The sequence below is a fragment of the Miniopterus natalensis genome, chromosome 4, assembly GCF_054644295.1.
Source record: "Miniopterus natalensis isolate mMinNat1 chromosome 4, mMinNat1.hap1, whole genome shotgun sequence".
Taxonomy (NCBI): Eukaryota; Metazoa; Chordata; class Mammalia; order Chiroptera; family Miniopteridae; genus Miniopterus; species Miniopterus natalensis.
The window spans coordinates 75,285,828-75,312,614 of record NC_142084.1 but is presented as its reverse complement, the minus strand read 5'-3'; the positions used below and the strand labels follow the sequence as shown (position 1 = coordinate 75,312,614).

Sequence of the window (26,787 nt, the reverse complement as noted above, 5' to 3'; positions counted from 1 at the left end):
CAGGACCCGCGGTGACCAGCGCGCAGGGCTGGCTACTTTGTTGCCAACACTCACCTTCGGCTTCGGCGGCGCGGAGCAGCTCTGCACGTGACGCCAGGCCCCCGGCGCAGGCCCCGCCCCTCGACGCAGGCCCCGCCCCCGGCGTGCGCGCTCCCGGCACCGCGGGGACGCAACGCGGGCGAGGCCGGCCGGCGGAGTGGCTCCCGGGAAGGAGCGGAGCCCCCGGGAAGCCGCTGCCGCGTAGCCGCTGCCGCCTCTCCGTGGCGGCCGTGATGCGCTCGGCTCACGGCTCCCCGCCCCTGGGAGCCCCGGCCGCCGAGTCAGGCCCTGCAGAACAGGTGAGGCGGCCTTCCCGGCGCGGACGTCGGGAGGGCGGCGACCGTTGGACCGTCGGGGACCGGGGGCGAGCCCTCTGCTGTCTGTCTTCCCCGCGTCCATCGCCGCCCCCGCCGCCCGGCCCCGCGGCCCCGTCCGGGCGCCCGGGCCGTCAGCGCCCGTGACTCTGGGCGGCAGGTGCTCTCCCCCAGCCCTGGGAGGGGAAGCCTGGCGGTCGTGCTGTCGCGCCGGCTCGGGTGACCGCGCTGTCTTTTCCCTTTTACACGTAGTGTGGGCGGACCTGGCCCGCACTGGGGAGGGAGCTGGCCGGGGAGAAGGGCTGCCGCGCCGAGGACCCGGGGTTCTCGCCTGGCGCCTTATCCTAACGTTTACACGTGCAGCATCGTTTCTGCTTTGCTTTGCTTCTGCTAAATTTCATCCTTGAAAAAAATGGAACCGATTGGGCAATGAAGTCTTGGTGAGAGCAGTGTTCCTTAGGCTTGAGTAATGCACAGACACCTTTTAAAGGAACAGTTCTCTTACCCTAGAGACTGTGATGTCCCAGAACCCAGTTGTATGAACACTGGTGCAGAGCATTTTTCACTCTTAGGAAAGCAAAGAGATGCTTTACAATTCAGCAGCTTCCGTGCTAAAAGACAAACTAGAGGTTATTACAGAACTCTACATTAGCGGCTCAAATCCCTAGTTTAATTTCACTTTGCAGTTTTGCCTGTCCTGCCTTGTGTAATGATAATACTTAATTTTCCAGCTTTGAAGAGACTTAAAAGAATCATATTCTGTGTTATCTTATATTTGACATTATCTTGTCTTTGTATCAGGTTTGTTCATTGTTTGGCGCATGAGCAGAATTATAGAATGAAATAGTAGTTCGTATAAGAAGTTTATTTCTGTGTTTACCTTAACACTGATTTATCACTTGTATCTGTTGCTTACTGAATTTGTGGTTTACATTCTTCTAGCCCTAGTAGAAATGCATGATCTCAACCCTTGTATACAATCTAGAAAGAAGAGACAAAGAAAGTGCATCTGAGGATTTATATATTTATTTATATTAATGTTTATTTCCTACATATTCAGCATGTTTTAAAAAATGAACAAAGATTTAGAATGTGGGAAAACATTAGAAAGCATAACAGTTTAAATATTTGCAAAGAAAAATACTGACCTGTGCCTTGAAGGAAGTATAATGTTGAGAGCAGGACATATTAGGAGGAAGTGACATTAGTAAAGAAAGGCCCAGGGCTAGAATGAGAACAGCTTGTGTGGGAGGGAAGAGACCCACTTCACTAGAGCAGAAAGGTGTTACCTGGGGCCGAGAAGAGAACAGATTGGTGAAATGAGATGGGATCAGTTGAGGAAAAGTCGCTGTTGACCCCATAGGCTCCAGAAGGTTCTTGAGCTGGTCATATTTTGAAAGTAGTGTTTTACAAAGAGTTGTTTTGGAAGGGTGGTGTTCACAGTGAAAGCAGAAGATGGGTGACCTGCCTAGAGATCTGTCTTGTAATGTGTTCTGTGGTCATTTTTTGTTTAGTTTATCTTTATTGTTGAAAGTATTACAGATGTCGTCTTTTTTTCTCCATTCACCCCTTCTACCCCCCACCCGCAGTCTTCACCACACTATTGTGTGTGTCCATGGGTTATGCATACATGCTTATAAGTTCTTTAGTTAATCTCTCCCCACCCAGCCACCGGTGCCTTCCCTTGAGTTTCCTCAGTCTGTTCCATGCTTCTGTGTCACTGGGTCTATTTTGTTCATCAGTTCATTTTGTTCTTTAGATTCCAAACAAAGCTGTGGTCATTTTTGATGTGTGGATTTTTTTTGAGGAATTGATAGCACACAGATAAGTGGGAATCAAAGTTAATAACCAGGTGACTCCAGTCAACGGTGATGCCCCTCTTAGACCTAGAGAACTTGGAAGGTGATATTAGTTTGTGCCAAAAGGTTATCACTGCAGGCTTAGACTAAATGAGTTTGCGGTAACAGGCATCAGTAAGCTCAGGATATGGAATTGGAACTTGAGGAAAATCAGAGTTGCAGATTTGGGAAACTGCAGAGGTGATTCAGAAAAAGTGTAACCAAAAAAAGATCTCTTAAAATGGAGACCTGAATTTTGCAAATGAATAGTGAGAGGAAGAGGTTTCATTTGGACTTGATGTTGTAAAATAAAATTTTAAATTTAAAAATAAATATTAAAGAAAATGTAGATCATAATGCAACTATGTGCTTTCTTCTTAAAACAATGAATCAAGTTGTTTTCATGTATTTTTCCTATAACCGAGTGCCACAGAGTGCCACTTTACCTTCGCCTGTCACTCTCAGAAAGACAGTTATTTCTTATAAAATCCCACCTAAGTGTTTGTGGGCCCTTTTGATTTTTCAAGGTCCCCTTGTAACCTTCAATATTCATATCATTCCTTTTTAAAGCACCCTTCCTGTCATCTTACCTTTTCTTACTCAGAGGTCTAGCTCTTCCAGAGTCTCATTTGTCTATGATTTTTGTTTGCATATGATTTGAGAATTTGCCAATATCCTTTTTATTGCATCATTCATTTTTTACCACAGGAACCATTTCACTTTACAGTTGATTTATATTGTTTTCTTCAGTGAGAAAGATGGGCTTTACTCTACTAAAGAGTATTCGGCTAAGGAGGGCTGCACTAGCTGAAATCATACTGCAGTTAGTGCATCTCTCTGATAATAGGCCTAACATAATTTAGGCCTTTTGAAAACATGGGATTTTTATGTAATGTTAGTAAGACTTTGCCTCCCTAAACTTTGGTGCCAAGATTCTTAGCTGCAAATACAATAGGAGTTTACATTTTAAGATCAAATTACCATATCATTGACTGCTGGGTAATATTCAGCCATACTTTTGTCCTAAATAAAAGTAATTACTTCAGCAACTTATAAGCTGTTCTATTTTCTCTCTGTCTTTAAATACAAGTTTTGTAATTTACAGAAGTATCTATCCTTTTTGCCGAAATGCTCACATCTCAAAAAAAAAGTCCTAAGACAAACACCAGATTAAATAACGTTTGCTAAGTTTGCTGTGATCATTCCAACACTGCATCTTATCTTTTGAAATGTATTATCTGTTCTCCCCCATCCAAAGTTGGCCTCTAACCTTCAGGAAGCTGTCCTTATTTACCAGTGTTCCTTGTGCTCTTCTCTGAACTCTGTTAGTCCAAATAATTTAACTTTACCTTCTGTTATACTCTTGATTATTTCCTGGGTATTAGTGTTTTCTCTGTAACCAGTCTGCAAACATCTTGACATCTAGAGTTAGGTTTGTTACTCCTCAGTGCCCTTCATATCACTTTGTAGTTCTTATCATCACTGAATCATTAAAGACCTTCCTTCCCCAAAGGACCTTGACTTTAGGCTGTTAACTAAAGCATTCTTTTTTTTTTTAGTTCAACTATCACAAAAAAATATTCAGATCGGAATTCCTATGTCATGAAGAGTTTGTAAGCTAGGCTTTCTTGATCTATCCAGAAGAGGATTTGATGCTGGAAACTGAAGATATCAGTCAAAGATAGCTTGTTGAAAATAGTTCTTTTGTTTCTTCTGATGATAAAATTAGCATATGCCTTTTAAGAAATATAGGTAAGACTAGGGAAGAAAATAAAGATTTATCTCACTAGTCAAAAATACTAACCACTATTAACATTTTGGTTTCTCTCCTTCCATTTTGCCCCCTGTTATGCATGGGGAAATTTTTTTCACTTAATATATCATGGACATCTTTTCCATGTCAATAAATATAAATCTGCATGACCACCTTTAATAGTCACATTGTATTCTGTTGCATAAATGGACCATGTTTAATTTAATCCAGGCTCTATAATACACATTAATTTAGAAGCAATGTTTTGCTGTTATACACAGTACTATGATGAACATCTTGATACATATTTTAGTTTTACCCTGTTATTTTCTAAGGATGAGTTTCTGGAAGTGTGATAGGTTATGTGATAGGTTGTACAGAAGGTAAGCATATTAAAAATTGTAATACCTGTTATCAGTATGCCCCCAGAAGATTAGTACCTATTTAGATTCTCCCCAGCAGTATTCATGACCTTTTCTCCTCCCCTTTGTTAGCAAAGTATCCTCAGACTTTCATTTCTGCCAGTCTGATAGTGGTAAAGTCTTATTTTTAATAATTTTTATTTCGCTAAGTAGTAATGAAGTTATTTTTACAAATAACTATCCTCTTCTGGATAGATCAAGAAGGTCTAGCTGCTTATTATATTAATTTACAATTATCCTTGCTCATTTGTTCCAGTGTTTCTCTTATGTATTTATTTTGTGAACTTTTTATATGTAAGGGATATTTACCTTTTGTCATGTATGTTACAAGTAATTTTCCCAAGCTATGTGTATTTGGGAAAGGATTTTTATTTTTAAACATTCAGAAGTTTTAGACTCATGTGTAGATGTATTTTCTTTCATTTATGGTTTTGGCAAACTAATATCATTATAGAAAACCCTTACCCATTCCAAGATTGTGTAAATAATTGCCTACGTTTTCATCTTGCATTTTAATGGATATTTTAAATATTTAAATCTTTGAGCCATTGGAGTTCTAATAAAGTTATAATGAAGTAATCTCACTGTAGTCAAATGCTAAAAGGTAGTTACTTTATGAAAACGTTAAAATTCGTTTAAATACCTAGGTAACTGACAGATTTTCCCTTTTTGTGTAAACTTGTAAATCACAAGTATTGTTTGTCGTAAGTTTTGGGTCTATGGTATAATGTAGACATTATATTAAAACCTGAACTAATTAGTGATTTGTCCCCTTTGTCAGGTAGGCCTTACTAATACTGTGTGTGTGTGTGTGTGTGTGTTCCCCTCTATAGTGTGTGTGTGTGTGTGTGTGTGTGTTCCCCTCTATTGTGTGTGTGTGTGTGTTCCCCTCTATAGTGTGTGTGTGTGTGTGTGTTCCCCTCTATAGTGTGTGTGTGTGTGTGTGTGTGTGTTCCCCTCTATTGTGTGTGTGTGTGTGTGTTCCCCTCTATAGTGTGTGTGTGTGTGTGTGTGTGTGTGTGTTTTCCCCTCTACTGCATTATAAATCTAAGGGCTGGATCCATGTCTGATTCATTTTTGTATCTCCCATTCCCAGCCATCCGTGAAACAAACAGTGGTTGTTCATCACTTGTGTGATAGGCACTGTCACTGGAGAAACAGAAGAATAAGTGACTCTCCCAGCCAATGAGGGTCTTGCCATGTGATGAGAAAGTCAGCCAGCCACAAGTGTAATACTGCAGCCCACTACTGTGATGAGCAAGTACTCTGGAGATACGAGGATTAGGGAAGTCCTCACAGAGGAATCATGTTTGATTTGTGTCATGAGGATTACATAGGAACGTCAGTGACGGACAAAAAAAGTCATTCTATAAATGCAGAGGAATGCAGGACATTTCAGTGACTTGCAGCTTGTGTTTAAGATGGCCGGAGCATAAGGTACATACCTCTCTTGTCAGGAGATACGACTAGAGAGATAGGGACTAGATCGGTGCTAATGCAGAAGCTACATGCTCAAAATAAACCCTTCTTAACAGCTGCAGTGCAAGGATCATGTACCAGATTGTGTGTGGTGGGATTTAAACACACAGTTGATAAAGAACATAGACGTTTCTTGGATTGTGCCAATTTTGTGATTTTTCTTACTTCCAGTAACAGGAAGCTTCTGACTCCAGGAGGATCTCATTGTTTCTGTAATGGTGGTTGAGGACTGACCCCAGAACATTGCCTGACCTATGACCCGTCAGTATGGGGAGGTGAGTGATGGTGCCTAATCACTGCAATGGAAACCTGAGATTTTGGTGCCATAGAAACAGGTTTTGAGAGGGGGAGAAAAAAATCTAAATCCCAAGTAAAAAGTCTTCAAAGTTGTGCTACACTTCTATTTTATACCTTTCTTCTTTCAGGGCCCCATTGGGCACCTGTCACAGAAAGAAGGTGATAATGCCAGGTGGATTCTGCAGGAGTGAATTTAGTTTATCATAAAGGGCATGTGTGTTGGAGTCTGCAAGGGGTTGCATTAAGCACAGGATAACTGTCTCTAAGCCTTGGAGGTGTGGGGAGGGGATAATAATTCCATGGTCTGGGCCAAGAACCCACATGGAGACAGGAAACTACAAATGGAAATTTCTATTGGGTTAGTAGGATACCTCCCCCTTCTGTGAGTCCATGAAGCACTCTTTAAAGGGAAGAGTATAGAAATTAACTGTAAAACAGTAAAATTTATCCTAAAGTGAGACTTTATTTTTTTTAAGCCTAATGAAGTCTCACATTCCTGACATAAACTGAGACAAAAAGTGTGTATTTGCAAAAATGTTTCAGGAATATTTCCAAAAACACAGTACATACGTAACTCATTTACTGACTTTGTTATGGGGATATTGTTAAAGATACTATTTTCTTAATCATCAGGGAGACATTTGCCTTGGAATTCAGTGTTAAGAAAATCTTACTCCTTTTAAGATATTTATATGTTTCTAATCTAATGGGTAATGTTATTGGCCACGAGAATGCTCGTCCACCTTTCAAGGCCTATCTTAGTACTTGCATTCCTATGTACTAAATTGTCTTTTGGTTTCTTCACCCTTAAATCTGATTTTATTATAGATTTATATGTTTATGCTAATGAACTTACTCTTCCAAGCCATCTCTAATTTTTTGGAACAAAGCAGGATATAAATATATAATCTGCATAATTCCCTCAAGAAAGGGGGAAAATGCAGAAGTGTCATAACCATCAGGGCTTAATTTTCATTCATATAATTTTATAATACAGTCATGTGCCACTTAATTACAAGGATACTCTGTAAGAAATGCATCTTTAGGCAATTTCTTCATTGTGCAGAGTGCGCTTACACAAACCTAGATGGCAGAGCCTACTGTGTACTTAGGTTATAAACTATAGCCTTTTGCTCCTAGACTACAAGCCTGCACAGCATGTTACTGTACAAAACAACACAAGATTAAATCATGCACAAGAAAAAATGATGTCATCAAGAAATGCAATAAACTGCTGTCCGCATAACATGGGATACTGTTTTACAGCAAACTTTTTTAATAAGTAGAAAGAGTACACTCTAAAGTTAGGATAAAAGTAGTATAGTAAATACATAAACCAGTAACATTTATTATCATATTTATTTATTATCATTATTAAGTATTATGTCCTGTACATAATTGTATGTGCTTCACTTTTATATGACTGGCAGCACAGTAGGTCTTTACACCAGTATCACCACAAACATATGAGGAATGTGTTGTTGCAATATGATGTCACTAGGTGATTGGAATCTTTCAGCTTCAGTATCATCTTATGGGACTACTGTCATAACTGCAGTCCATCGTTGACTGAAACATCGTTACGCAGCGCATGACTGTAATGAGTTATGTAGCTAAGTAGCAATATGGAAGATGCTGGTATACAGGTACCTCCTAGCAGGGAAGTAGGGGCACCTCAAACTGAACGTCTTGCTTTGGAGCAGTTTAGATGAAGGGAGGCCTCTTTGGAGCAGATTGCTTTAAAATCTGTTTTTTGGAATTTCAGAATTGGCATCTCCTGTCTTTTTCCTGCTTCCTGGCATTTTAGCATTTCTCCAGTGGGATGTCCTCGAATTTTGAATACCAACTTACGCCAAATTATTGTTATTAGTATTCTGGCTGCTGCTGTTTCACTTTTATACTTCTCTGTTGTCATAATCCGAAATAAATATGGGCGACTATCCAGAGACAAAAAGTTTCAAAGGTAAGAGAAAAAACATTTATCTTCTAGATGGGATGCCACACCTTCATTTCATGGCTTCAGGACTTTGGGATTAGGTGGAATGTTAGGAGCCTGTGGCTGTGGGAAACAGATGCTTAGTACAGCATGGCATGAAAAATTAAACTGTCTGAAACTGTTTAGTCATTAACCAGCAGATCCACATCATAAGAGGATTTAACATAAGCTTCTCCTGTGATATCTTTTAAGCTGATTTTTAGTTAATGTTGATAGTTTGGAAGTCGTTTTGCTTTTCAGAACTTGTTTGAACTTTTCTAAAGGAATGATGGGTGTGTATCTGATTTAGATTATCTTTATTACTGTCACTTGTTTTGTTTTCTTTTGACTGATTATTTTGGCAGTTGTAAAAATGTTATATTGGTGCAACTGCACTTAGAAATCACTGACTTGGTGTTTATTGCATTTACTCTTTTAGGCTTAGGATGATCTTCTCTGTCTCAAAAGTATATGTTTGTTTTTCTAAACAAGGTACTTGGCACGAGTTACTGACATTGAAGCTACAGACACCAATAACCCTAATGTGAACTATGGGATCGTGGTGGACTGTGGCAGCAGTGGCTCTCGAATATTTGTCTATTGCTGGCCCAGACATAATGGCAATCCTCATGATCTGTTGGATATCAGACAAATGAGGGATAAAAACCGAAAGCCGGTGGTTATGAAAATAAAACCAGGTATGTAAATGATAAATACCTAACTGATAACCACGTTCTGTCCTTTCATACTCTGTAATGTTTCACATTTTTTTCTTTTCTCTCATAGCAGGACCTAATTGATCTCTGTTTTATTTTTTTGTTAATCCTCACCTGAGGATATTTTTTCCATTGCTTTTTCAGAGAGTGAAAGGGGGGATAGGAGGGAGGGAGGGGGGGAGAGAGAGAGAGAGAGAGAGAGAGAGAGAGAGAGAGAAACATCTATGTGAGAGACACATCGATTGGTTGCCTCCCCTACTGAAGCTGGGAATCGAACCTGCTACCCAGGTACATGCCCTTGACTGAGAATTGAACTCTCCACCCTTCAGTTCTTAGGTTGACACTCTCACCACTTAGCCACACTGGCCATGGCTATGTCCAGTTTTTAAAGATATGTAATTTCTAAGTCAGTGTGTTATAGAAACATTGGAATGTGCTTTCCCCGTTAGAGAATTTAAATCAGTAATTCTCAACCTTTTTCTGTATCCACATCATTTCCATGGGCAGTGCCCTTCTTCAATAGCATTAGGAATAGAAGGTGTCAGGAGTACCTCAAAATAGCCTTTTATGTCTTGACAGTTGATAATCACTGATTTAAAACATTGAACAATAGATCTTAGAGATTCAGTACTTTAATTTCATCTTGCCAAATGTGTTAGATAGTAAAATATTAAATGCAGACAATCCAAGGAATTAATTTTTTTAAATATTAGAGAATGTTGATAAAAATGATCATAACTTATCTCCTGTTTAAAGAACAAGTGAAGAGGAGCTCCAGTTTCGTTTTGTTTTTTAACCTTTTTATTGATTTGAGAGAGAGCGAGCCATCGGTTTGTTGTTCCACTTACTTATGCATGCATTGGTTGCTGCTTATATGTGCCTTGATCAGGGATGGAACCTGTAGCCTTGGTGTATCGGGATGACGCTCTAACCAACAGAGCTGCCTGGCCGGGGAGGGAGCTTCCGTGTCAGTGTACTAGGATACTTGTCCTCATAAAGCTGTCCCTAACCCATAGACTGCGGACCCCTTGAGCCTTCCTCATTCTTCACTGACTAATGCAGACCGCGCTTCCTCCTGCAGGCAGCCCCAGCAGGCTGTTGTTCCCTGATGTTTGGGCAGCTGGACACCAGCATAGTGCTCAGAAAATTCAAAATCTCTACTTCATTTTTCAGGATAAAGAGAGGGAACTTAATCTGAGTCTCTTGTACAGCATTATTTTGATATCAGAGTACATTTTCATTAACAAAGCATTTTTTCTTTAAGTCTTAGTGGATGACTTTTTAATTTTACTTTTCTATTTTCCCACTCCTGACATTTTTACATATCCCTGATCTAGAAACGTTTTCAGGGTTAACGTAATACTGCTCAAATAAAAAATTCACTAGGATTTCAAAAACAAACTCTCTAAAGCACTTTGCATTTCCACTAGCTCTGCATGCTAGGTCCCATCCGTGGTTAAACTGCTCTGGTGGAATGAGACAAAAACTTTCGCACCTTACAGTGTCCCTTTGGGAGAGGGACAGCTATGACAGCATCCCAGGACAGGCGCCAGAATCTCATTAAAACGAGGCTTAACTGGTTCTCTCTGATGCTGCAAGAAGTGCTTGAAGTGGACAATCAGGAACCTTTCTATGGCTCTTCTCTGTCCTGAAGCATGGTCTCTCGTGTATAGCATTACAGCAACCCTCTAGAAATTTCCTTAATAGATTCTGGGTAGTTTGGGGCTTGATGTCCATTGAAATAGTATTGTACGTGGAGTCAAAAACACGGGCTTTTAGTCTGGTTTTTGCTGATTGCTTTGACAAATTAATCTTTCTGGGTCCACAATTTGCTAGTCTGTGAAATAAGGAAATTTTGGATTTCTAAAATTCCCCTCATCTTTAATATTGTAGGCTCAGTGGCAGTTAGAAATATTCATTTACTTATGTACTCATTCAGCAAATGTTTCCTGAGCACCTACTATTTGCTAGGCACTGTGTTAATGCTGAGACTACAAATTTGAACAAGACAGTTTGTGTCCTTGAGAAACTTCCTGTTGAATGAGACATACAGGAAGTAAACAGGTAATTTTGCTAAGGTAATGAATGCTACGACTAGAGGTTGGGGTAAGCATAGAATGTAGAGAGTGCCCATCTCCAGGTTCTGCTGGGAAGACTTCTGTAGAGGAAGCAGCTCAGGGAATGAGGAGTTAGCCAGACAAAAAGAGGGGGGAAGTGGGTACGAGGAAATTAAAGGGACAGCTACTACTGGTGGGGTACAGGGGCCATAAAGCCAGAGTATGGTGTAGAAACTTTACTCAGTATAGTTGAAGCCAAACGGAAGGAATGTGGGAAGAGACAGGATGGGTGAGTATGCAGGGCAGGTTATACCATTCCACAGTTGAGCTTCATCTGGAGGGCACTGAGGAACCCCAAAGGATTTTAAGCCAGGAAAAGTTACTTTTTGCAGAGGGAATGGTGGGTGAATTTCAAGGCTGGACAGTAGGATGTGTAGGCGGCGGGTATTTAGAAGAGATGAAGAGAAGTGAAAAAATGTGAGAGGAACCAAGGAGAAGCAATCGATGAAACCCAGAACACATGTTGGGGTGAGGGTGAGGGATTTTATTCGGGATACTAGCTGGGCCACTGGATAGCTAGTGATAGTGGTCGCTGAGGTGGGTAACAGGCAGTAAGAGCAGGTTTATAGTGGATGTTGAGTTCACATTTATATATGTTGAGTTATGATGGGGCAGTGAGGACAAGCATATTGCCTTGTTCAATGGGCAGTTACCACATACTGATCTGCAGATTGGGGAAGAGATCTGATAAATCTGCTGGTGATGATAACCATGGGAGTGAGGAAAGTGGGAGTGTGTTTCCCAAGGGCCAGGACGAGCTCGTGTAATCAACTCCAAGTGTCTGGTGCATAATAGATGCTCAATTAGGTCTGTGATTTTTTTTTTGGATGAGTGAGAATAGAGACTGTGAAAGGTGTTGCCAGAGGATAGGAAAAAAGTAGGAGAGTACGGTGTATAGACTGAATTTCTCTCAAATTAGCCACATTGAAGAAGTATAACTTATTAACTAAAATATCTGCTGTTAACAGAGGTGTTTTTTCCTGTAGGCATTTCAGAATTTGCTACCTCTCCAGAGAAAGTCAGTGATTACATTTCTCCGCTCTTGAACTTTGCTGCAGAGCATGTGCCACGGGCAAAACACAAAGAGACCCCTCTCTACATTCTTTGCACTGCAGGAATGAGAATCCTTCCGGAAAGGTGATCCTGCGCAGGAGGGAAGGCCAGGCGGTAGGGGTGGGGCAGGGCGGGGCAGGGTTTATTTTCCTCCTCTTTTCCTTCCTGTTCCTTCTCCTCCTCACCCTCTCCCATCGCTGTCCGCAAAAGGAAGAGATTCACAATTCTCTTTTCAAATCTGGAATAATGCCAGAACTATTTCCTTAGCTAGAACTCACCAAATATCTTCTAATATATTTGTTTATGACTGTAAATAGCAAATTATAAAGTTGTCATTAAAAAACTGATTTTCCAGCCCAGCCAGCATGGCTCAGAGGCTGAGCATCGACCCAGGATCCAGGGGATCTCGGCTTGATTCTGGGTCAGGGCACATGCCGGGGCTGCGGGCTCGATCCCCATTCGGGGGTGTGCAGGAGGCAGCCAACCAATGACTCTCATCATTGATGTTTCTCTCTCTCCCTCCCTCTCTCTCTCTCTCTGAAATCAATTAAGATATTTTTTTAAAAACCCACAAAACTAATTTTCTATTTTATTGGTTTAACTATTTGTAGTTTTATATCTAGGAATCACATAATTCACACAACTCTTGAAAATTTCTTCCTAAAATAAACAATCTTCAATGAATTGTTTTGGTTTTAAACTTTATATAGGATATACCAGAGGCATAGTGGGGGGTTTTCCTCTTTTAAAACAAAAATTGAGTATCTCATGTTTTGATATGTATGTTTTTGGATTGCCTTACAGCCAGCAGAAAGCCATCCTGGAAGACCTTCTGACTGACATCCCCGTGCATTTTGACTTCCTGTTTTCAGACTCTCATGCAGAAGTAATTTCAGGGAAACAAGAAGGTTGGTATACTGGTCTTCACCTTGAAATTTAGGAAACTGTTGCTTTAAATCCTCCATTTCCCCGTGTATACTTTATTAAATTACTCCTAATATCTTAAAATTTGGAAAACCATAACCTTGAACTGTTGTAATTTTTAAATGGCAAAATTAGTTTCTTACATGGCTGGCCTTTATTATCCAAACATTAAGCCATTAAAAAAATAACTTAGTTTATCTTCACCACACAAATTTTGGAATCATTTTGATAGGCAAGTTCTGTGCTCCTTGTTTAAGATAAACAGCTTTCTGGAATTACGATAATTACTGAGCTATTGGAGCCTTCTATTGATTTTCTAAGAAGGGGAAATTATTCTTGACTTTGATACACTGAGAAAATATTAGTTCTGTTTTCAAAGACATGATTCTTTTGAGAATTAAATGATGAGTTAATGACATTATTGGGGTAATAGCTTGTTAGAAGTGGAGATCAAAAAAACATTTATTTCAGAATCATCTATCATTTTAGCAAATATCTCCTCTGCGAAAGACGCTGTAGAGAATACAGAATTGTGTGAAATTCAGATATTGCCATTGTTATGTTTAGAGGCAAGGGAGGTACACAGTTAACTGTTATGTGAGGTACAGTTTTAGGTACCATAAGGAAGGTAAGGAAAAAGTATCATGGAAATTGGAAGGAGGGAGAATTTTTTTTTCTAGCTATGGGGACTAAGGGCATCATGGAGAAAATGACATTTGAACTGTGCCTGGCAAGGTAGTTACAGCATGTCAGACCATGGTATGGGTAGGGCTCTGAGAGAGGGGTAGGAAGCACATTCCAGGCAGAAGAAATTGAGTCAACACGGGTTGAAAGAACACTATAGTTGGAGGAACAAAAATAACTTAGTTTGTATTATGGCCCTTTTGAAAGGTATTAATAATAGTAAAAGTTGGACAGGTGTTGGTGACATCATCATGGTGACACGAGTCATTCCTTTTTTCTCTCCCCTTTGATTTATAATCAGACATCAAAACAACACACACACACACAAAGCACCTCTGCACAGCACACCAGGGCACCTGAGGGATCTACTCGTCTGTTTACCCAGAAGTGGGTGGATTGACTCTTAGAGGAGGCCAAAGAATGCAGAGCCAGGCGAGTAGTGGCAGGGGTGGCAGCAGGCCAGGACAACCTTTCTGGCAGGGAGGTGGAGGGTGGAGGTGATGAGTGGGATCCACCTGGCCATGCATGAGGCAGCTGGAGGAACCTGTTGTCTCTGAGAAGACATCACAGTGACTGGGGGAAGGGAAGGGGAAGAAGGCAAAGAAAACTGAAGGAATGCAGCTCCTTGCAGTCTGCCCCAGTGTTCTTGCAAGAGGACCACCCACGGACATCTGGGATACCCCCACTCGAAGATACCCCTCTTTGGTCTGTGGACACACCCAAAGCACCAGGTGCTAAGCACACACCTCCGCTAACTCTGTGGCCACCCTTTCCCCACCCCCCACCTTTTTTTTGTTTTATGAGCAGCTCCCAACCTACTCAGCTCTGGTAAGAGAAAGCAAAAACTTGTGCTATAGCGCCACCTTCTGGAAAGTAAAAGAAAGCCTCCTACTTAGAAACCTCTTAAATGGTCAGAATCAAAATAAACCAAGCTTTACCTAAATAAGAAAGGTATTCACTACTTGAAATGCTCACCAGAGGCACTTTTCATCAAACACTATGGTAACACTGTATCACAAAAAGAAAATGACAGTTTTCTAGTAACTGAACCCAAAGATAGGGACTATTGTGATCTAATTGATAAAGAATTTAAAAAGCTATTATGAAGAAATTCAACAAGCTACAAGAAAACTCTGAAAGGCAATGAAGTGAACTCAGGAATAAAATTAATGAACAGAAAGAAGTACTTTACCAAAGAGACTAAAATTCTGAAAAAAGAAACCAATTCTAGAGCTGAACTCAATAAATGAGATGAATGACACCTTGGGAAAACCATATCAGAGGGGGGAGAGAGTAAGTGAGCTCGAGGATGGGAATACAAAAATGTACCAGGTGGAAGAGGAGAGAGAACTAAGAGTTTTTAAAAGTGAAGGAATCCTACGAGAACTATAGATTCCATTAGAAGAGCTAACGTAAGATTAATGGGTACACCAGAGGAGAGGGAAAAAGGAGTGGAGAGTGTATTTAAATAAATAATAACTGAGAACTTCCCAAATCTAGGGAATGAACTGCATGTACAAGTGTACAAATCTAGTAGAACACCCTATTATCTCAACACAAAAAGACCTTCTGCAAGATACATTATATTAAAACTGCCAGAAATCAATGATAAAGAATTTTAAAGGCATCCGGGGGGGGTGGGAAAGATCGTAATCTACAAAGGAACTCCCATTAGGCTATCAGCAGGTTTCTCAGCAGAAACTTTAGGGGCCAGGAAAGAGTGGATGATCTATTCAGAGTACTGAGAGAAAAATTGCCAGTCAAGATTACTTAATCCGGCAAAGTTATCCTTCAGATATGAAGGACAAATGTAGGCTTTCCCAGACAAAAGCTGAGGGACTTCACCAGCCACCAGACCTGCCTTATGAGAAATGTTGAAAGGAGCTCTTCAGGCTGAAATGAAAAGACAAAAGTACACAAAACTCTGGTTAAGGTGAAAAATAGTATTAGAAAATTGTAACTTTTTTAGAATAGTCTATCAAACAATTATAGCATCAAAGTTAAAGGAAAGAATTAAAAGTAACCAGTACTCTACTATAGTTGAGTAACAAATTCACAGCATAAAGAGAGATAATTGGTAACATGAAAAATATAAAAGGGGAAGGGGTAAAAAGATGGAACCTTTATAAGCAAATGAAGATAAATTTGCGGTCAACAAAAAAGGACTATTATATTTATGAGATGTTTTATGTAAACTCTATGGTAACCACAAAGCAAAAATCTAGAGCAGAGCTACAAAACAAAACAGAAACGGGAGACTGAGCAAATGACCATGGAAAACAACTAACTTACAAAGGTGAACAGGAACAGAAGGATAAGGGAACAGTGGAGAGACAAAATAAGCAGACGGCAAAAGATGAAATGCAGTAGTAAATCCTTACATCATCAGTAGTCACCTTAAACGAAAATAGTTTGAACTCGCCACTCAAAAGGCACAGAGCGTCTAGATGTATTAAGAAATAAAAAAGACCCAACTACATGCTGCCTATAGGAGACTCGTTTCAGTTCTAAAGACACATATAGGCTCAAAGTGAAAGGATGGAAGGCGGTGTTCCCAGCAAACAGAAACCAAAAGAAGGTGGGTGTAGCCATACTTACATCAGACAAAACAGACTTCTAGACAAAAAGGGTAAGAAGAGACAAAGAAGTGGGTTGGAGTGGAAGAGTAGGGGTAGGAAGAGTAGATCTCTTTAACAGCTTAATCAAGATGGTAATGAAAATGGGTAAAGATTGGATGTAGGAAATGTAAAAAGAGTCGGATGTTGCAAATGAGTGAAAGTGAGGGATAGAGGAAGTGGAAGAGTCAGTTAACTTGTTTGTACAACCTTGCAATTGGTAGGTTTGACTTCATAAAAAGTAAAAATGCCAGTATTTGAAAACAACCTATAGATTTCTAAGGAAACCCAGCCCCTAGGGAATTACATTTTCAACCTATGTAAATGATATGAAACTAAATTTTTTAAGTAGAGATTTCTTGGAAATCAACTAGGAAAAGATAAAATACATCAGCAGAAATGTGTTATTTCAGATGGTATTTTCACAAGTTGTCAGGGAGTAAAATAAATAAGATGTTTGCACAAACAGCATTGATCAGAGTTATACAGAATATCCTAAAACTCTGTTCTTATCTTTACCCTGTGCAATGTCAATAGGTGTGTACGCTTGGATTGGCATTAATTTTGTCCTTGGACGATTTGAGCACATTGAAGATGGTAAGTGTCATGTTTTCAACTAATGTATCGAACCAGAAATCAGGGCTTTTCTATTTAGTCTAATGGATAAAAAGGAGGTAAGTTTTATGACACAGCAAGTGTGTAGGATAGAGTGAGAGAAGGCTGTTCACACAGCTCAATTTCAGTTGGGAAGAGGCGGCTGGGTCTGCCCAAAAATGCTTGAAACGTACCTTGAGAGCAAGAGGACTTGCAAAGATCCAGTTGTCTGGCTTTGTTCTGCTCCAATGGGTATTTCTCATTCTTTGCAGATGACCAGGCAGTGGTGGAAGTTAACATTCCTGGTAGTCAGAGCAGTGAAGCCATTCTCCGTAAAAGAACTGCCGGTATTCTCGACATGGGAGGCGTGTCAACTCAGATAGCATACGAAGTCCCCAAAACTGTAAGCTTTGCCTCCTCACAGCAGGTTATTATCTGTACAAATTTCCTTCTTTTGATTTGGTTTCATTTAACATGTCTCCATCCATTTTTGTTTTGTTTTCTGAGTCTGAACACATCTTTACTGTGCTTGCCGAGGTACCTCTTCTCAACCCAGGAGAAAGGAGACAGGAGGAAGCCAAGGCAAACCTCCCCTAAGCCGTTTGTGTTTGTTCATTGAATCTGCTGGTTTGTTTTCTGAACTTACATGGAGTTTTTCTTCGGTATACCTGTCAGTTACATGCTTGAGTTTTGTTTATACTTTCTCTTCAGTAACTTCTTTTCTCATCAGGGATTATAAAACTTACATAGAATAGCATCAGATTTCTTAAGTTATCATTGGGGAAAATATTTTTTTAATGGCTCAGATAGCTTTCGACTTTTGTGGAAAGGACTGAGGTTTGTATCCTCTGCTTCCGCATTTCTGAACTTGGGTTTGCTGCCTTTTCTCCATTCCTGCAGTGCTCACTGTCACTGCAGTTTCCCAGGAGGATGGTGGCTTTGTGTGGAGAGCAGCAGAAGGATTTCCAGATATATTCCTGAATTGCTACATGTCCTTATCACCCTGTTTCCATTCGACTGTAAATTAATAGCAAAGCCTGTCTTCCACTGTCCCCCAGCGTAGCTTCGTAGTTAAGAAAGAGTGTACTGGACAGGCCTAGGCTGCAGCGCCATCCTGTCCTTGTGTGACCTTAACTTCTCTGAGCTGGTTTCCATCTATAAATGTGAATGCAAGTGCCTCTAACATAGAGTTACTACCAGGTTTAGATGAAATAGTGCGTATAATATATCTAACGCATTGCTGGGCGCCTAGTGTTCGCCCAATAAGTGATACATTTATTAATCTCTTTAGGAAAATGCTTTGTAAATTCAAATATTACAGTGTATGTTTCCTACTTCCCACCTAGACATGCCTTCAGAAACTGTTATACTCTGTAAAAAGTCATGTCATTCCCTTCAAAATAAAGTTAAAATACATTTACAGCAAGCTTGGAAAAAATACTGAAAAATCAGGATTAAAAATTTCCTTTGGATGCATCATCTGAAGAAATCATTGTTAGCATTTTGGTGGTGTTTCCCTTCATTCTTTTTTCCCTATTTATAGTTTTTAAAAATATGGTTGTTACAGTCTTACTGTTTATGCAGTTGTGTCCTTATTTAACAGCACATAAGTATGACCCTCCATAAACTTGATTAGCATAAATTATAAACCCTCCTAGGAGTTGTATATTCAAATGACATCCAGCTTACAGGATTCTGTCCCAGGATTGCAAAGGACATCTTTGTGTATAGAGACTTTTCAATGTTCAGGATTATTTTGAAAGCATAGGATTCCATAAATAGATTTACTAGGTTAGCAGATATGAACTATATTGCTAACTTCCTTTTTCAAAAAGTTGTAATAATACCACAGAGGGTGAAATAATACCACAGATGAAATTTCTTAAGTCAGAATTGTCACATTGACTTAGGAGGGATGCTTAGAAGGGAATACAGAAGCAGAAATCTTCACTCCATTTAGATGAGGATTTTTTAGATCCTTCTTTTTAAAGAAGGTAATTGTTTTTGTATTGCTTAAAATATTAAAAATTTGTTATCTTTACGTCGTCAGGAAGAAGTAGCTAAGAATTTGCTGGCTGAATTTAACCTTGGATGTGATGTTCACCAGACTGAGCATGTGTACCGAGTCTATGTGGCCACATTTCTTGGGTTTGGTGGTAACGCTGCTCGACAGAGATATGAAGACAAGATATTTGCCAACACGGTTCAGAAGAACAGGTAAAGCACTTTTCATGGCTCAGCAGTCACGTTCAAATCCAGGTCTCTCCTGAAAAACATATTCAGGCAAAGCAGAGGCCTCGGTAAGCAGAAGCCTGTCAGCACTGTTAGCTTTTATTCCCCTGCCAGCTGAGCTGGGAGAGGAAGTGAGAGGACACCAGGGTCCTGCCTTCAGCCCTACATTCCACCAGGCTCCAAAGGAGCCTTGCTGTTCCTCAGACCTACACCTCCCCTGATGGATTAGAAATTTCACTATCAGGCAATTACAGTAGTTTTGAGCCCTGGGTAATGCATTCGTAATGCATTCCAGATTGCAGAGCCCTTGGGAAATTCAGCACCTGGGCCACAGCAGATGTCCTGGAGCCTGTGGGAAGTGTGATAAGATGTCACTGGTGATAAAACTGAATTATGGGATGTTCTGGAAAAACAGCCTATGCAGTTATTCAGCAGATAGTGAAGGAAGTTATGCAGGAGAAAGAAATGATCTAGAAGTCAGTTATTGGTTTTAAACATATCAGTGGAACTTAAAAATGAGTTTATGAAGAATTCTGGTGTAGAAAATATATAAAACAAATAAAAGCAACACTCTCTCAGTTTAAATTGATTTTATAAGTTAAAGTATATAACAGTTATTTATTTGAAATTAGTCCATTAAAACAGAAAAGCCATTTGGATGGATAAAAATATCTGATGTGGAATTAAGTAAAATATCCTATTAGTTACTATTTCGTTTACTTTTCTTTGATGAGACAATTTTGAGGGGGGGATTCTAATTCATAGAGATAAATGATAGTATAATTTCCTTGATCAATTTAATCTTAAACCTATGGAAGCCTGAACTTTAAGGAAGACCAAGAAGTAAGCCATTTGGTACCACATTTTCCAGAAAACCACATATGTGAATACAAAAGCAGTGAAAACTTGTCCTTTGTCTGCTCCAGACATTAATTGAATAGTGTTGTTAAAAGATTGGCAGTCCCATGGTTTACTTCCTAAAGTAGTATATTATATAGCACATTTTGGTATAATTATTTTTACAGAAGTCCTAGAATAGGAATATTTTATAAGTGATATTTGAATCAGAATTTTGGAAAAATGCCTTCTTCTGCAACTCTAATTTTTTACTAATTGGTTTAATGTCAACAAACTTGTAGAATGGACAATTGAGTGGTGCTTCTTAATTTAGATATAGGGCAGGCAACTAAAAACAGTAGAGTGAAGTATACATTTGACTAGTCTTAGACTTTATAATAATTATAAATAGTAGTCACCACTTTTGACATGTTATGAATTAAGCTTTGAAATTCATATTTATCTTTTTGCCATTAGTAGTGATTGCTTTTTTAATTAAATGTTTTTAATTAGTAGCAAAGACCTTAATTTATTACATTCAAGTGCATTTTGAGTTCTCCTGATCTTAGGCATAAACAACTTGTCAGTTGAGTACTAAGCAAGCACTTGACTTACTGTCAGTCACAGAATGTTGAATCAGGTACTCTCCTACTGGTTAAACACCTTTTAGGTCCCTGTGATTTCATGTTATTAAACACTAACACAACTCCAGTGTTGGGAGCTCTTCCCTGTTTCTCAGGTGCCTGACAGTAAGTGTACATAGCAGGATGACAGATCTTCATGCCTGGAAGTGTCACTGGGAAGTTTAGTGAGTATAGTACAGTCCAGTGAGCAAAGTAATACAATAGACATGCTGTTATCTGCAGTAGTTGGGATCAGTAGTTAATTTTTTAAAAATCAATTAAAGTGGAGAATCATAAAAATTAGAATCAAATCTCAAGCATTTTGTTTTAACGTGTTTATTTGCCAGTCTTTTGCTCTGGACTAAAGTATTTTTTACAGCCACGTCCATCATTTCTCTGGCATGCTCTACCCTCACTGAACTTCATATCATTTTGGCTTTCTTTAAAGAACACCAAGGACTTAAAGACATTTGTGAAGAATTTGATACCATATCCATCTAGATTTTTACTCCTTTTTCTAAATTCTTTTAAAATCTTGCTAACACCTAATTTGACAGCAGTTTTCTGTCAAACTCGACTTGATCATATTTTTCTAAGATAACTAACATAGATTTCAAAGGACACATTTTCACTTGTTACTTTTTTTCAGTCATATTTCATCTTTATATAATAAAAATCACAAATGCTAGTGGCAAAAATGGGTCTGGGAACAACACAGTTGGTGGGCATGTGACAGTAGTGAGCATAGGAGTGGGAGGAGCTTACCACGAGCACCGAGCAGTGAGGACACCAGTCTGTGTGCAGGGACCGAAAGACATTGGGTCACCTGACCAGGTAGTTGTTTCACTGGACTCTGTTAAGGTGTCTGCCGTACAAAAGTGTGTATCATGAATCTCCAGGTGGAGCTCAAGTGTGTTGTTTCCTAACCTAATTATCCTGGAACCTCTGTGTTCCATAGAAGTCTTTGCAGGGCTCGTGTTCCACAGAACACACTGAGAGGCACTGACTTAGAGCCACTTTGGAACAGGTTTTTGTCAGTCTCATGATAAAGTTTCTCTTTATCCCGTAGGCTCCTGGGGAAGCCGACTGGTCTAGCTCCTGATACACCATACCTGGACCCCTGCTTACCCCTAGACATTAAAGATGAAATCCAGCAAAATGGGCAGACCATGTACCTGCGGGGAACAGGAGACTTCGACCTGTGTCGGGAAACTCTCCAGCCTTTCATGAACAAAACAAATGAGACGCAGACTTCCCTCAATGGGGTCTACCAGCCCCCGATTCACTTCCAGAACAGCGAGTTCTACGGTTTTTCTGAATTCTACTATTGCACTGAGGATGTGTTACGAATGGGAGGAGACTACAATGCGGTTGCATTTACTAAAGCTGCAAAGGTAACCTTCAAATAAAATGTCTTCTGTGTGCTTTGAGAGACGGGTGTAGACAGTGGTGGGTCATGTCCTCCCTTTACGATTAGAGGCTCAGACCCAGGTCAAGAGAAGAGCAAGGTGGAGGCTGGGAGGTTCTCAGGTAGCACGTTGGGAACCCTGTTCCCTTGGTTGGGTGAGAGAGTATTCGCTGCAAGAGCAAGGAATTCACTGTGAGCTGACTTCTGCCTCCTACTCCATGAACTAGTCATCAGTGGCACCCAGACTGCAGCCCTTTACACTGGTGTGTAATAATGGAATTATTATCGCATGGTGCTCCTCAAAGCCTTCCAGGACTTCTGTTTTCTTGGTCGCCCTGCCTTTCTGACAGTTTCTTAGACTCTTTCAAAGGTTCCCCCCTTCATACCCCTTAAACCTGAGTGATTCCAAACTTGCATTCTTGGCCTGACCCTCAAGTTCTTGGATAGTCTCATCCATGCTCATGATTTGCTGCTATCTCTCAAGAAGAGACTGTAGTCCTGACCCCCACCCAGTGCCTGCTGTATCTCACAACTCCAAATACACCTACCATTTCCTCCCTGCTCTGTCCCTGTTATGATCTCAGTTAACAGCATCACTAACCATCCAGTCCCCCTCCCAGAAAATACAGGAATTATAGACTTCCTCCTGTCACTTGTTCATCCCTGGCTGGACACCCCCTTATAATCAAGCACATTACCTGATGTCATAGATATTTCTCAAACCCCTCCCTGTGCTCTGTCCTAGTGTTGTCCTAGTCCAGGCCTCTGTCAGTCACTGCACTATTGCAGGAGCCTCCCAGTTGGTCTTATATCTGGTCTTCCTCCATCATTCACCTTCCAGCAATTCCCAGAGTGTTCTGTCAAAACACAAGTGCAGTCACCTGCCCTCCTATTTAAAATCTGCTGCCGCTTTTCCTTCCAGGATAAACTTCAAATCCCTTAGCCTATCATCCGCACCCTATAGCGTCATCTCCCCACCTAGCTTTTTATACTGTGATCGTGCCAGACAGCTGTTTGTTTTCCCTCATGTCTGTGCTACTTCCCATCTTGTTCATGGTGTTTCATGTGCCTGAAATGCCTGTCCTTACCCTCACTTCAGGCTGAGTGCTGTTCTCCATATTCCCTGTTGCAAGTTTCTCAACTTCTCTGAGCCTGTTTCTTCATCTTTTAAATAGAGGTTAGAATAGTAGCCATGTTGAGTCATTTTAAGTGTTACATTCAGGAAAGGTACTTTACACAGTGCTCAATAAATGTTAGCTATTAATAAGATTACAATCAACTTCAAGAAAAGGTGGCGCCTCTTTCCCTGTCTTAAAGACAGTCTTTTTGTATCATCTCTGTGTTCCCAGAACCTCGTGCCGTGTAGCCACGGACATAGCTACTCAGTGTGAACTAGCTAAGTACCACTTCACTTTTCCAAAGGTTTATGTCTGTCCCATGCAGTCCTGGAGGGAGAGACTAAGCCATTTTGGAAAGGTTGGTTGTGGGCAGCGAAATTCTCTTTGACGATAACTGACAGGATTTTAAGACAAAGAGTGAGCATTCTGCTAATCAGTAGTATTCACTGAGTGGTTGTATGTCTTATCTGCTTGGTGCACACATATAAGTGAAGCTTCTATTCTAATTGAAAGGATACAGTTGTTTTGAATATGAATTTGATAAATGGAAAAAAAATTGTAATGAAAACAATTTTTAATAAACCTTTACTGATGATTTATTTGGGGTAAAATTTCTTTCAGGATTATTGTGCAACAAAGTGGTCAATCTTACGAGAGCGCTTTGACCGAGGACTGTATGCCTCTCACGCTGACCTCCACAGGCTAAAGTAAGTCATGGACGACCACGCCCAGGGTGTTTTTGGAAACTGAGGTTCCGTAGGGCCCCTGCCTTGCCACACCCTGGCCCCAGCTGCAGGTTTATCCTTGTAGTCACTGTTCCTCCTCATCTATCCTGGCCTCCTTTCATACACGATGACAGATACTTGTGCCCAACCACACATTGCTCCAAACTTAGTTTTGCTCACTTTTGCTGTTCTCTCCACCTGGAATTCCCCTCTTCATGTTCGGCTATTGAAGTCCTGCCCAGACATCAGAGTCAAGTTGGGCGCTTCCCTTTCGAGTCTTCCTCTGCCCTTCCAGCCAGACTCCAGCCTTCCCTCTGGGCCTCCAGAGCACTCCGTACATCTCTCTTGTAGTGTTTATCATTTCTGCTTTGTTTATAGTTACTTGTTACTTTTTAAAAATCCTTTCATTGTAAGTTATTTAAGTGCATTGACTATCTTATTATTTGTTATTATGTCTTATTAACTTGCTTAGCCCAGTGCTTTGCAAAAAGTAAGCCTCTGATAAATATTTAAAGTCTTAGAATAACAGAGAAAAGGACCCTCCTCCCTTCTCATTTTATAATAAAGAAACTGAGGTCCTAAGAAGTTGAAACCTGCTCAGAATTTATTGAATGAATAAAAGATTTGAAATGCCAAAGAAAAAAATCTGTCATGCCAATGTACTAAATTACCTGAAACCAAGTTTCATGAGCTGGTTGATGTGACAGGTAAATTGTTGTGTGTTGTGGGACAAGGAGCTAGAATAGACCAAGTAAATAAACTTGAAATGTATGCAGCCGGTTTGGCCGCACAGAGCGCTGGCCTGGTGAAGCCTTCGCAGCCTCCGGGTGGCAGAAGGGAAGACCGTCTCTGTGTACAGTTTATTTTGACACGTGAGTCAGTCCCCCTTCTGTTTGTGCTTGGTGTTTGTAGGTATCAGTGCTTCAAATCTGCCTGGATGTTCGAGGTGTTTCACAGGGGCTTTTCGTTTCCTGTCAACTATAAAAATTTAAAGACAGCCTTGCAAGTTTATGACAAGGAGGTTCAGTGGACCCTTGGAGCAATCCTTTACAGGACCCGCTTTTTACCCTTAAGGTAAGGACGTAAATTTGGTAACAAGAGTCAAACACAAGATGCTTTTCTTCAGTTGTAATGCATCGTGGCAGCTGTGGTGTGTTGGTGTCTGGGGCACTCTTGTTAGCACTGGCCTTGGGCAGAATTGCAGACTAAATGAATTTGACTTTGCTCCCTCCACTCTAATCCTCCCCCCCCCCCCATCCCATCATCTGCATCACAAGGCTTTGATTATCTCAAGTGTCAGTTCCCCAGCCCTCCACAGAAGGGTCAGTTCTTGGGCTCTTAACCTTTATGGCCTTGGAGCCCAGCTCAAAATACCGTTTTTAATGCATAACATTAATATAGGTTACAGAGGAAACCATTGTATTGAAAAATATTTATCAAAATATTACAGAAAACAAGTTGTAACGTAGTAGCCTATGTTCTTTATTAACACATGAAATAACAAGGCTTGGAAGCAGAAGTGGTATCTTCTGTAATTTCAGTGTAGGATGCATGTCGATATTTTAAGGTATTTCACCACCCCAGTGAAAGACCTGAGTTCACTAGGAACAAAATCAAATCATGCTGAGACTACAGTAGTTTGTTGGCTACATTCATGTTCAGTGGAAATACTACATTACAGCCGGAGATGGATGAAAGAAAGATGGGTGTTTTTCCCCATTCAGGTTCAGACTGGCTGTCAGTTGACCCCCACATAAGCGCCCGGGCTCACTAATAAATGGGGTCTTACTTTTTCAGTTTTCCCCCCCCTTCATTTCCTTGAGCATCTGTACGCAATACATGTAGCTGGGTTAACTGCAAAAATTGAGAGTAGTGGGCATTACTGAGCAGAAACATGGTTTGACTCCACATTGGCTTCCAGGTATTGGGAAGCCCTCACAGTTCTAAATTTCTCTGATTTTTGTTAGAACCACATTATGATGATGGTAACTGCTGCAGACTTACGAATCCACTTCCACATGCTGCCTCGTGAATACTGACAAGTGCCCTCCGTTAGGCCACGTTAGCTCACATTTATTTCAGCGGTGAGAAACCGAGCCGCAGGGTTAGCTTCAGCCGGCAGAGCCCGCCCCAGCCTCGCCCCTGCGCCCCGCCTGTTCCCGGTCAGCCGTTCCCGGCCGGCCGCGCCCTGCGCCTCTCACCTGGTCCGTCTCTTTTTGTTTCCCTGTGGGCAGAGATATCCAGCAGGAGGCCTTCCGGGCCAGTCACGCCCACTGGCGGGGCTTCTCCTTCGTGTACAACCACTGCCTGTTCTCCGGCTGCTTCCTCGTGGTCCTGCTCGCTATCCTCCTCTACCTGCTGCGGCTCCGGCGCATCCACCGGCGCGCGCTCCGCGGCGGCGCGGCCGCGGCGCTCTGGCTGGAGGCGGGACTTCCGGCCCAGAAGAGCGCGGGCGCCTCGTGAGGAGCCGGCGGGTGGAGTGCCCGGAAGACTTTCCAGCGGAAAAGCCATTTTTGCCTCAGGGTTTCTTCTCTCCGTCTCCGTTCGGTTTCATTTTTCCTCTCCTTTTTGTTCCTTGAAACAAAAACAGAGTCCATTGTTTGTGAGCTGCTGTCCTGGAAGAGCTGCGGTTAGCCCTGGGTTGTGCCCAGCTTTAGGTTGAGGAGCAGGGAGGGGGAGTCCCTTCCTTTCCGCTGCAGAGCGCACCTGCCGAAAGGCGCGTTTTGAGTTTTCTTTGTTTCATTTTAAACAGATGCACTTTGATATTGGAGGGAAAACCCAAAAACCTATTGACTGAAATTAAAATGCTTTTTGCCCCTCTATCTTGAAAGCTCTAACCTAAAGAGGATGATGTTTAGTTTTTATTTATTGTTTAGGTCTGTCACTATGTTTTCTTTGCAGGTTTAAAAAATCAAAATCTTTTATATTCAAAATAGAGAAAACTAGTTACCGGGAGGTAACTATTTTTAAAATTGATAGTGAAGAGACCTGGAAAATGTGAAATAATGACTAGAGTGCTGTGTG

The 26,787-nt window shown here is 40.9% G+C and overlaps 1 protein-coding gene across 3 annotated transcripts; it reads left to right on the top strand.

The window, feature by feature from the left end:
- Window positions 1–211: 211 nt before the first annotated feature.
- On the top strand, window positions 212–26,787 carry ENTPD4 (ectonucleoside triphosphate diphosphohydrolase 4). 3 transcript variants are annotated; one of them, XM_087816861.1, is made up of 13 exons: window positions 212–338; window positions 6,017–6,120; window positions 7,908–8,105; window positions 8,610–8,815; window positions 11,937–12,087; window positions 12,808–12,911; window positions 16,764–16,823; window positions 17,093–17,247; window positions 18,871–19,037; window positions 21,582–21,906; window positions 23,660–23,745; window positions 24,676–24,837; window positions 25,998–26,787. In XM_087816861.1, the coding sequence occupies exons 2-13, from the start codon at window positions 6,113–6,115 to the stop codon at window positions 26,224–26,226; spliced, it is 1,851 nt and encodes a 616-aa protein (XP_087672987.1). In that variant the 5' UTR covers window positions 212–338; window positions 6,017–6,112; the 3' UTR covers window positions 26,227–26,787. The 3 variants fall into 3 exon arrangements, with proteins under 3 accessions (XP_087672987.1, XP_087672988.1, XP_087672985.1); XM_087816862.1 differs by lacking the exon at window positions 212–338 and adding an exon at window positions 5,367–5,803 and having other exon boundaries at window positions 17,093–17,223; XM_087816859.1 differs by lacking the exon at window positions 212–338 and adding an exon at window positions 5,367–5,803.

Bases quoted from the DNA above. Each gene is read 5' to 3' on its own strand.
- ENTPD4 (XM_087816861.1), top strand. The intron at 19,038-21,581 runs GTAAAGCACTTT...TTTATCCCGTAG, and splicing joins AACACGGTTCAGAAGAACAG to GCTCCTGGGGAAGCCGACTG. The intron at 23,746-24,675 runs GTAAGTCATGGA...TGGTGTTTGTAG, and splicing joins GCTGACCTCCACAGGCTAAA to GTATCAGTGCTTCAAATCTG.